This window comes from Diorhabda sublineata, chromosome 8 (genome assembly GCF_026230105.1).
Source record: "Diorhabda sublineata isolate icDioSubl1.1 chromosome 8, icDioSubl1.1, whole genome shotgun sequence".
NCBI classification, from domain to species: Eukaryota; Metazoa; Arthropoda; class Insecta; order Coleoptera; family Chrysomelidae; genus Diorhabda; species Diorhabda sublineata.
The window spans coordinates 28,031,143-28,043,897 of NC_079481.1; the positions used below are offsets into that span (position 1 = coordinate 28,031,143).

Sequence of the window (12,755 nt, forward strand, 5' to 3'; positions counted from 1 at the left end):
CACGTATTTAAAACGAAATATCTCGCCTGCATTTGGAGAACTGCACATCTGGATTTCTCTACAAATTTCAGTGCAGCAATGCTCAATTGTTCAATAGAGATCAGCTACCACTTACTGTAACTGATGCTATCGTTGAAGACAACATTAATATCGAATCAGATTATGCCAATATTGATGGTAAATGATTTTTCTCTATATAATATATTAGATATTAATTATTATCAATCTTTTTCACAAATAATGAGATATTAGAGCCTCAAATTAAGTTAATTAGAGCTTCGAAGTATTCTGTGTCAATTAAGGATTACGGAAACCAATATGATAGTGTATATGAGGATGAAGACTAAACAAAATAATTCCACCATTACATTTCTATTTATTCAACAGTCTAATAAAATTTATCTTAAATAGTATATAATTTTTTACACGCCTTCTATATTCCGGACAAGTTTTTTCCTCTAGTAGATTATTAGTGATGGAATTTCGTTCTGGCTTTGTACATCATTCATTCTTCATATATTTTATTAAAATTTTCACCCCTGCCAGAAGAACCTTTCAATTTCCAGTAGGTATAGAGGATTTATTGTGGAAACTATCTCGACTTTCGTAATGACCACCTCAAATTCGTCACTTTCTGTATGAGTATTCATTTACAGACTAGCAACAACGCAAAATGATGAAAAGAATATAAAAGGTAAACTGAAAGTAATATTGTAATTGTTTTCACATTTGTGAAAGTTCATAGGATTGTAGATCTTTTTTTAAGATATTTTATTCTTATTTTATTCTTATATATTCTCATTCTAAATCAAACTTTCAAAAGTTTTGGTGTGAAATGAGATTAGTTTCTGTTTATTTAAAATACTAAATTTAAATAAAAGATGCTCCAATATTTAGATACGATAAACCAGCATAAAACAAAATATTTCCAATGCTTCTACAATCTATTTTATAAATTTAGAACAAAAATTGGAGCCAGGTGTTTAGTAACTAGTGTAATAATATATTATACATTAGTTGTTTTGAAAGTTCATAAAACAATCATCACTTCCCAAGGAAAATAATGAAAAAAATTCTGTAATAAAAATTTCGCTTATATCTTTTTTAAAAAATCCCTCTCATTTATCATAACAAAATAAATTATGGAAATAGTAAGACTTCGCGTTGTAGTGATTTTAAAAAGTTATAAAATATTGTTATAATTATAATAATAATATTTAATTAACATAAATATTGCGTTCAGGATCGCGTCAACTTCAAATTATTGCAGCTTGTGATCTGGTTAAAACTGAATCAGGTGATGCGTGTGGTCAAAAGTTAAATGAAGGACCATGGACAGTCGTTGGCACTAAACAAGTCGGAAGTTGTTATTATTCTTACGAAAAAGAGAATCAATAACAATATTCAAGGCACAGTATCTTGGAATAACTATCGATGGTAAGTTGAGCTTCTGGGAGTAGCTTCGTCATCGGTGGAGCGGTGGCGAATAGGAGGCGGTTTTGGAACGGGCAAACTGACGAAAAAGTTTTCAAAAGTATTTATTGGGTCATCAAGAGAATATAGATAATATAGAAACCATGAAACTCAAAGAGTTATTCGATTGGTAAGTTCATTAAAATTCACTTACATTTGAGAATAATTTAGATAATCGAAATTAAATTGAAGTTCAATTGAATGATAAAAATAACGCCCAGCGTGGGGATCTTAAGCAAAAATATGTGGTTCTTTATAAAAAGCAAATAACTTTTTGACTAAAGCCAGAATCTTCATCTAGAATTTATAATTAAAAAAAATAATAATCAAGTCTTCCATTATAACAATTGTTAAGAAATAAATGACTAAAACAGAAAGAAAATGTCGTCAAAAAAATCAAAAGAAGCAGTAGAAGATATTTGAATTAGATGAGAAATGGAAAAAATTTAGTAGCTGCGATTGTCCAATCAACCAGAACTAATAAAAAACGTAGCAACATTATTCAACATTATAAAAACAAAGAATGAAGACGTGACCAGAAAGATAGATGAAAATAATTAAAATAAGACAATAAACAACAAGAAAATAATCAAATTATGTCTACCAAAATTGACGAAATCGGTAAGAAGAAAGAAATGAAAAAATAAAAAGAATTGATGAAAACGTTAATAAGAAAAGAGAAGAAATAAAAAATGAAGAAATTAATAGGAATGTGAATAAGAAAATCGAAAAAGTAAAAAGTAATGAAAATGTAAATAAGAAAATAAAAAGAAGACAGATAATAAAAGATTGATAATAATTTAACAAAGTGAAAATAGACAATAGAGATGAAAAATCAACACAAAGAAAAAATTGTAGAAAAACGGGTCATACAAAATGGGGAAGGGAATAATCAATAAGAGATACGACGATGAAAAAATTGAATAGAAATTACTACTGAAATACAAAGGAATAAGAAAATAAAAAAAAAACATGAACAGACAAAAAGTCATTGCCAATATATGTAGATATGCTTGATAATTTGATAGATGATTGACTTGATTGATCCACTCTAATGTAAACGTTCTAACAAATAGTCACTGTTTTTGGAAACATTTCAAATATTAGTAAAAGAACGGGCTTCAAAGAACCATATCCTAATCAGTTTACGATCAATAATCGAAAAATAAATTCACGAAATACAACAATATGTAACTTGATAAAAATGGAATGAGATTCAATAAAAACAACACTGGAGACGGAACGGGTCCTTCATACAAAAAATTTTCTCTTGATTCTCACCAAGAAGTTTTAAATATTAATATTATGTTTGATATATATGTGATATTAGGCTAAGAAAGTTTCAGATCAAAAATTGTTGATTACACTGTAAAAGACAGCATTGTAATTTTTGTGTCAAATTCTTGAATAAAGCAAATTCAAACAGTTTTCCACTTAAATAATGATAAATTTAAAAACTCATTATTCATAAAATGATAAAAATGCAAATTACTTATTAAAAAAGAAAATCAATACACAGAATATTAGCGATAAATGATCAAATCGTTACCTTTATGTGGCATTTTCCACAGAGCTTCTGCGCAAGGTGATTCCCTCAACGAAAGCGTTTTTGCAGCGGAAATGACTGGAGAAAACCCGCCCGGAGTCGGGACGGGTCCGGAGGTGGCTCCCAGGTTGATCTCTTGGGATTACCTGACAAAAACAATGTTATAAAATTATTAAAAAATAAAAAATATTTCTACAAGTAAACTAATTTAGATATAACTTTGGTATTAAGTATTCAAATTCGATGTCTTAGTCTCGAAAAATAAACAGATTTCATTATGCTTTTTTATAGATTTAAAGCGCACATAAAAAATTGAAACTCAACAACTACACAACATTCAAAATAATTTTTAATAACGTCAATAATTATTTTCCAAAAGGGCCCATTTTTGAAAGATTTCAAGAGCATATATTTTTTCAACAAAACAAACAAAGATAAAAATTAAGGCAGCAATTGATTAATCAAATCAAATGTGCTTTAACTGCGACACATTATGTCGTAATCAACATTATTATAAAAGCATAACAATTTTTTTACCACATTACCATCTACTAAGTTGGTATTTTTAGAAACCGTTGGTGATATTCCTACTGAAAACATTGCTTTCTACTACCACTACACCAACATTCGTAATTAGGTTGTCTGAAGTTTCGCTGGCCAGGTGATCGTCTTCAGTTCCTTACTGAGTTCGACTCAGTACATCTGATGACTATGACTGTTCGGTATCGTTCGGCAATCAACTTTATTTCGATCTCTCTACACATTAGGTACTGATACGACTCGTAATCAGTTGGTGCAGCAGTGACACGTAATTCTTCAAAATATTTAAACTCAGATGAGGAAAAACTCATTGATTATTATCAATACCTTAGAAAAAGCAGGATACAGAGAGAATATTGGATCCATTAATACCTGAATCAAAATGTGAGCCTTAGACTGTTGGTAGCAGCACAAGAACTGTCTCAGACAGATGGAACGTTCAGAGATTTTTATCGGATTTGAGGTTTAGCTCTTGATCAATCATATCGAAACTAACAAAATTATCATAATCAAATGAATCAACACCTGCAACGCAACTGCGACCGCGGAATCATGATCACGTACAACAAATTGCAAACTAGTTTCATTCGAGTCATTTCGAAGTTGCAAACCTTTGAAAGATCAACAACATCAAATAACTAGTGGTCAGATAAGGTGAACAATTAATATTATATAGGACGCCACCAGCTTTTTAACACCTTATGAATTAAATAAAAATTAAACAATCCCCGGACACGATTATCCCAATTAATATTTATTGCTAAAAACTCGAGATTTATTTATATATTAAAGATAAGTCTGGAACTTAGCTATGGAAATCCGGTATGGTTGCAGCCCTCAACTGAATTCTCAGTTTGAGTTGAATTTGTAGTCTGGTGGTTGAATCCTTGAGAAGAAATTACCGAGGCATGTTAATTTTTGTAACTACATAATTATAACCGATTGGTTTCTATTGTTAAAACGCTCCATTTTCCATTTTGGTCAATTCCAATTCGACTCCGCTGATTAAATTAACTGTTAAATACATCTAGAAATTACAATCTCATCACGAATCTCTCATAATTTCCAAGGCACGATATTACCCATCGATAACACAAATAACTGTTAGATAAACAAACGACATTGTTCTTCTCTAATTCAGTTGTCTAGATGCAGTCGCTGGTAATCAGCGGTATTGCGTTAACAAAAGAATAACGCACTGGACGTTTGAAATTTGTCTTCATTTACTTACGGTGGTTACCGGCCACCCGCCGCGAACAAAAGGCTATCCTTGTCACAGATCTTTTGCTTCTCATGTTCATATATCACGGTCAACGGATGTCAGAGGAGGATTCATTTTTTTGTTTCAACCGCATTGTTTTTGTTCATTGTATTTAGATATACGAGGTCTGGTTATTAAATAACGAGACTGGTTATGAAAAAGGGTTTTATTATAAAAATTATTCTTCATTCGAATCCTCCCTTTCAACATAGTCCCCTCCCTTCACCACACACCCTTCCATACGTTTTTGCCATTGATCGAAGCAGTGCTGGAAGTCTTTTTTGGTGCATGCCTGTAGGAGCTCTGCCGTTTTTTGATTTGCCGCTTCCATCGACTCAAATGGGGTACATTTCAAAGCAGACCTTTTTCTAACCTTTCAAGGAAATCTGAGCAGACCCGTTGATGCAAGAGCTTTTGGTTACGAGTCAGATTTTTGCCACCATCTTCGCACAGACTTTTGTCATGTGTAATTCTTCGTTAAAATTTTTCTAACCGCTTCTTTATCGGCGTTTACAACCTCGGCAATCCTCCGGATGCTCATTCGACGATCTGCACACACAATATGGTTGATTTTGGTCACTGTTTTCGGAGTTAAAACACTAACAGGGCGACCTGAGCGCTGGTTATCTTCAGTGCTGTCTCGGGGCTCACTTAAGCGCTTACATCACTCAAAAACACACGTATGAAATAGAGAATTGTCCCCATAGGTCTTTTGCAACAATTTATAGCACTCAGTCGGAGTCTTTTTCAATTTAATGTAAAATTTGAGATTGATAAGTTGCTCCTGTTTTTCGTCACGAGACAAAAAGACGTTCGTTTCAAACCACAGCTGCACAAATACTATAATAAAAACGGAAATGTGTTTTGGGACTTGCACAGACAAGATATCTAGATACCCAATGCACTACTCGTTTTTCACCCCATCCGTCTAGGGCGCCCTTTAGGCGCGCAGTCTCGTTATTCAATAGAAGGACCTCGTATATTGCTCATTTTAAATTTAGAAGAATGAAAAACGACAATACTGTATTTATATATTACCAAACAAAAGCTTGTATCTACTGCAACAATTCTAAGCAGTCCTGTGCGTATTGCAAAATTAATTTCTTTCCAGGATGTTTTTTATATAAAAAACAAACACAAGAAGGTGTCTGCCATATAGAGAAGCCTGTGGATATTGATCTCGAACTATATTTTAGTGTTCGGGTTAGTGTTTTCATAGCTGATTCCACAGGCTTGCACTTCTCCTAAGAAATGAGTCTCAATAAATTGAAATTTTGAGCGCCTGCAGGCGAACTCGGTGTTCATAAGCCACGTCTAACTTTCGAGTAGATCTTGCCAAAACTGCTCTAGGTTGGATTAGGCAACTCGGAAGAGCATTTGCCATGGTAGTAGTATAGGTAGAACAGAATCATGTAGGATGTCCAATTTAGATTTGACTCACGAGTTTGTTGCACTGGAACTGGAACTTATTAATAAATGAAGAATTTTTGTCCATCAGCAAAAGTTTTTCTTAGTGACGTTCTGACGCTTTCGATTTTCGTTAGTTACCAAGTGCATTTCTTTCAATGACGAAGTCTTCTTCCAAATCTCTGTAATGTTGAACTACAACCGCTTGAAGATTTGTTTCTACTTTCATAACGCTCATTAAATGATTTCGGTTTTTCAAATGACGACTTGGTTTCTGGTTGAGTTAAATAAAACACATTCATCATTGTTTTTAACACAATGTTCACAATATTTATGCAATTAGTGATAATTTTAGAAATTGCATTAATTTTCTTTTAGTTGACGATTATCCAGTACCTCTTTGTGGATTCTCTTCAACATTTTTGGAATCGTCACTTCATTTGGTCGACCACTGGTTGATGCTGATCTTCGCAGGTCATACGGCCTCGTTTAAACTCTAATACCCAATATTTTACTGAGGATAACGAAGGAGAAATCTCACTCAGTGTAGAATCTAGTTCAGCTTTTATCTTGGTTTGAATAAGACCTTTCAAATAAAAGTAATGTATAATATAACGATAACCAGTTTTTTTCATATTTCAAAATTCACTGAAAACGTTTACTATTGATGGCTGCCAAACAAATACTATACAGCGTGGCGTCTACAAACTTTAAAAATATGGTGTATAAAGTGTGTACTTTTCAATACAGTGGTATTTTTCAAGTAACTACAGCCATCTCTAGATCAGGCCAAGTACTTCTGGATGCGCATTGAAAACAGAACTCCTCGATAAGCAGCGTGCTTTTTGTTTATTTTGAAATGGCACTATTTTTTCCAAAAGCTTGAATTTTGACGATGAATATTGCTGTTTAATTATCTAAACTATATCCTATTTCAATAATCTATCTATTCAAATAATAGCCTCTATGATAAAACCAAATTCACATTATTTTTCTGTTAATACGTACTCGATATACTATAGAAGTTGAAATTAAAAGCTTCTCGTTATACATATAGTTGCCCGAAGCGCGCCCGTATGTAAATTACATAACGAAATATAAACATCAACATCAATCACTGTCGAACATATAAAAAATATTTATCTTCAGTAATTTACAGTTAAAAAATTATTTCCAAACTTCCATGTACCGTGTACCGTGTCATATCAATAGTAAAATAAAACCGGTCCTGACATTACCTTCCAGCACCTTTTTTCGATCTCATACAATGGCACTAGGATCACAGACATGCCGCTGAATAAGATATTCACCTTTACACTCTTGTGATAAGTGAATATTTTGACTGCGGATGACTGAATGTCAATGATTTATTGAATTCGTTTGTTTTCGTTTCATGGTTCACGTATTGTAATAAGCTTCTTGTGACCTCAGGTGATTGTCTAACTGCAAATTGCAGATTAATGTTTTTTTGTTTCTACAAATTATAATCAGTACATTTTAACAATATACAGGGTCTTTGGTAGAAGATTGGACAAACAAAAAATAGCTTCGTTTGTAGTTAGAATCAGCATTTTTGCGATAAGGGACAAAATCAGAACGATAATCTTTGATCACCATATACACAAAGACTTTCAAATTGTTCGCTATTCCACATAAATCCAATTACATTTATTATGTTTTTACAATTATTACAGTTTAAAGACTTTAAGAGCGAACGACGATGTTTTATTTATTACATTTGAGTGAATCCTACCATAAAATATAGTTTGCCGTCTTACAGTCCCATGGTTAATTTTATACGGCACCCAAAATCCTGCCAAATTCTTTACAATGTGTCCAAATTAATTCAACTGTAAACAAATATAAAATGTCATCATTTTCTGTACTTGTCTCCTGGGACTAAAGTTTAAAAAAATTACACTAAATCGAACCCTTTTAACTCTTTTGCTCCAGGTTTTGTCTGAAATTCATTGAGAAATATGCACACCTCTTCTTCTTCAGGAGCGGATTTCTATAACACTTTTATTTCTGTTGTGGTATCTTTGCTTTTAATTCTGTTCTATAATGGAGTTTTTGCTTTTGCTACTTTTCTTTCCACGTTTTTTCTGGTTTTGAAACACTTAAGTTTCCTTTTTTCCCACTTTCCATTTTTCGTTCCGTAGCATCCACTTTAGCAAAATGGAAAATTAGTAAAACACTACTGATGTAGAAAGTTGTGGCTCCAAATACATCATCGTTAATCAATGTCGAAGGTCTGGCTACCCGATAGTTGTACCAGAATGAGTTAACAACCTCCTTTGTACTTTATATTCATAATATTTGCTGGAAGGCATCTTAAACGATAATTCTAGTAGCTAGAGCCAAAATAAAACAACTTGTTTTGGTTTCGACTTGTTTATAAAAGTTAAACTCTTCACGTGGAGGTCCATCAATGGAGTGGAGAGAATGATAACTGAAAGGAAACCACAAGAAAGGAATAAAGACTAAAATTTGAATAAAAGGAAGAAGTGGAAGAGGACATTGGAAGGATGACGATAGTAGCGATAAAATCTTTATCAAAAGCTATCTTGTGATCAATGAAAAAAGTATGAATAGTATTAGTTGGTTGGATAATATACTGCAACTATTTTATTTATGAAAAACTTGAATTTAGGTAATTGAGTATTGAATATCTAATTTACACTTCCATATTTAAACACAATATGCTCTTTAAATAGAATTCCATTACTTTTATCGAAAGAAATTACCGGATTTGCAAATACCTGTATATCTTTTATTCACAAACTTTTATTACAACCCTATCAAGTTTTCAGCATCTCTTCAAAAGTAGTTTCCCGAAGTTTTCAAGATTTCTTGATAGTAAAAGTACCGGCTTGTGCTTTTGACGACGGATTCCTACCTAAAAGTAGTTACAATTTCATACGAAAAGCGCAAATCCTTTAAAAGTTCTGCATAAAAGCGATCCTTTATAAATCTGTAGACTTCCAAGTTTGATGTGTACTGTACTGAGCAGTATCTAACGATTCTCTTGTATATTTGAAGTGCAGTTACTGTATACTCTCGCGCTCTCTCAATAAAAAAGAAAAGTTCTTTTGATCTTCTTTTAAGGTTTAAAAATTATAAGAACCTACGTCATTAACTCTGGGCGGACTGAAACTGTATTTAAATCTAAATGCGTTGTAATTAAATTTACATTTTATACTAACGTATCAACGTGAATAAAGATGAAATCTGATTATATACAAAAGAATTTAAATTGGAATATCTTTATAACTCTATGTATGAACGTTTAAAAGTTAACAAACGATTTCTTTTTGGCTCGATATCGTTTACTTTAATTTAATTTGAATTAAACTACAAAAAGAATGTGATTGAATATTCTAATACGACAAATACAGATAAAAATATGATAATATAAACACATGATTTTTTTCTTTTTGTTCTAAAATGCATAGTCTTGGCACAGCCCAAATTTAATCCTTTTGCAGCATTCAAAAGATGTCTAATAATTGTCCAAATGTCTAAACTGGCGTCTTATTGTAATCAATTCAAGTCAATTTACTGCGAAATGGATGCTACTACTTATTTTCGAAAAATAATTGTAAATCATTCAAATATTCTAAAAGAGTATTAAAGAGAAGTACTTCTACTTGGAATTAACTGAAATTGTTCGATCTTTAGAAAGCTTTGTAACTAGATCGTAATCTTTACTGACATTTTTTCCAAAAATTTAACCTTTTCACTCAATTTAACACATACAAAAGTCCTCAATCGACAGGTTAAATCACATCATGAATGGCTGAAAAAGTGATAAATGGTGCAAGACAATGGGTTGCAGAAGCAGTTAGGTCTGGAAAAATCGTATAAAAAACTTAAACAAAGAAGTATTAATAAAACGAGAATGAGATTGAATCATATTAACTTTATTTTTTAGAGTTATCAAACGAATTTAGCAGAGCTCATATAAAAAACTTGATTGAAATAGATAGAGTCCCCATTTATTTTCTTTCAAATACCAAAATGTATATACCATTTATAATCGATTCATCACAATTAATTTTCTTACGTCCAAAACTAGTATATCTGATAAACTATAACTAGTAATAGCAAGCAAACGATTGGTGTTATAAGAAATAAGTTTTCAAACATTCTTCTTCTATCTCGCAAGGCTTTTTTTACTAATGTCCCATACCTCATTTGGTCTTCTTCTGTTGGCAGTACTTTCAGCTACCATGGGCAAAATTTCTTATCATAATCCTACCAATGTTTTCACTGACTATCTTGCAATTATTGAACAATATCATAATTATTTTGTTGTGCTTTTTATTTTTATTATTTTTACTACTTTTTTTGCTATTTCCATTATTTTTATATTTTATTTCTTCGTATTGTGTCATAAGTCTTCGTCGGATCTAAAACTCCTAGATATAATTCTTCTCCTTCTTATATTATTTTTATTTGTCTGTTTTACTTTCGTTCTAACTTATGCTTTGAGTGTTTGCTTTCTTTGTCCACCCTACTATCATTTCTGGTGTTATTTCATCCTGTTTGTAGGCTTGTCATTTCCATTTTGAGTTACTACTTTTATCTTCTCTACTTATTCCAATTTTTGTCTTCATCTATTTTTCAGTTTTTTTTATCTTTTTCCAAAACGTTCTTTTGCCTACTTTGATTGCGTATTAGTTTCAATATTTTATTGCTATCCTAGTTTATCTTCCTGATCTCTATTACTAGTAATTCATCACGAATCAACCTTTTTTCGTCTATTGTTTCTTTTCATTTCATCTGTTCTCTTAATATTTTTATGCAATTTTTAGATGTGTCTATTTCTTCTCCACAATTTTCTGAATGTTGTCTGCCTTATATCAATTTTTTTTTATTATTATGGAAATAAAATCAGGAATATAAAATATCTAAAAGCTATGGTTTTGACCATCTACTTCAGAGCATTGGTTATGTACATGAGGATTATGAAAATCTCCTCTTCTCTTTCTGACTTTATAAGAATCGGACGAGGAATCCGTTTCTGCTTGTACCCAATGAATCTACTATGTCCTATAACTTGGTAATATTTTCATTTATTTTAGCGCTCTTCTTTATTTGGTCTGTTTACTTTAATTTATTGTCTTCTATCTTCCTCATGATTAATTTTTGTTTTGTTATTTACTACATCATTATCTCATTCATACGCTTTTCCCACTTTGTTTTTCCTTTCATTCTTCATAAGTGTTAATCTCGGTTATATTTTTCTTGGCTTCCCTTACTTCATTTTAGCCTTTTAGATACATCTAAAAATCGTTTTTTCATATTTCTGTTCCTTCCTAATGTCGAAGGCTTAACAAGCGGATTGATTTTGAAAATATCACTTGATATGACATTTAGTTGAAAAAAAAAGTTTCTTGAATCGAGGTATATTTTTTCTTTATGAGGTTTTAATTGAAAAAAATAGTAGCATAGTCCAGAGAAACATGTTCATATTATTATTCTTCATATTTTTAAACGCAATGGCAATGTGCAGAAAAAACATTTGATCATCTGGCCTACATCAATTTAACATGTTGTAACTACAGTTTCCAAACGATCCTGTAATTAAGAGTGAACTAAGGGATCGCTTCTTCTTCTCCATAAACCGCATTCAATACACCGAGGGTACATAGAAATCGGTATACATCACTAGAAACTCTTCACATAATTAGAGACCAGAGTCAAACACATTTTTACAACAGCTTAAACTTAATGATGTGGGTTTATATAATTGTGAGAGTCGTGAAACTTCAAAGGGAAATTTTCTTTCATGGAAATTTCAAGTTTGTCGGTTTAAATCTCTAGTGGATGTTGAAAAATGAAAGTTAGTTTTGGTAAAAGGGATTTAGAATACCTGGAAGGACTTTGTCTAATTTTCGATAAAATAAAATTGAAAATAAATTGATTTCTTTGACACCAAAAAAAAAAAGATCTTTATCGATAAATTGACTTTATCCATCTTTATTGATAAAAATGATGTTCAAAATCAGTTTCTCAAAAAATTACTATTCTATAAAATAGATATATACCTAAAGAGATACAATCTTAAAATGAGAAAATACAATTTCTCTGTTTCGATACTAGAGCAACGTTATTTTTGGACTCCATTCTTGAACGATTTTTGGTAATTTTCTGTAGTGGGTTGGTGCCCCTGAATAAGAGCTTCAATTTGACAGCTGACTGGACGATGGATTATTCGGTCATGTGTGAGAATGGTGTGAGGTTATTTCGATTTTAAGATATTATTTACAATAAATTATAATGAGTTTTTAGACAAAGTAAATGTAATAACGAAATATAATAAAAACGTATAAATCTACAGTAAAGGAATTTCTTGGAAAGATCTAACCTCAAAATTAATGTATGATTTAATATATTTCAACAAGTAAATTTTATATGGCCACGGTAAAAGCCACGTCCCGCAATTCTGGTGGTGTAAATTGCAGTTAACCTAACCAAACTTTTGATTACAAATAATATATCCAATCAACTGTCAAACATGAA

The 12,755-nt window shown here is 31.5% G+C and overlaps 1 protein-coding gene across 1 annotated transcript in view; it reads right to left on the reverse strand.

Moving 5' to 3' along the window:
- LOC130448355 (paired box protein Pax-6) overlaps nucleotides 1-12,755 on the reverse strand; it is a 94,685-nt gene that overhangs the window by 79,374 nt on the left and 2,556 nt on the right. Inside the window, exon 2 of the mRNA XM_056785684.1 lies at nucleotides 3,023-3,165. Coding sequence (XP_056641662.1) covers nucleotides 3,023-3,035 — 13 coding nt within the window. The 5' untranslated portion in view covers nucleotides 3,036-3,165. The remainder of the gene's footprint in view (nucleotides 1-3,022; nucleotides 3,166-12,755) is intronic.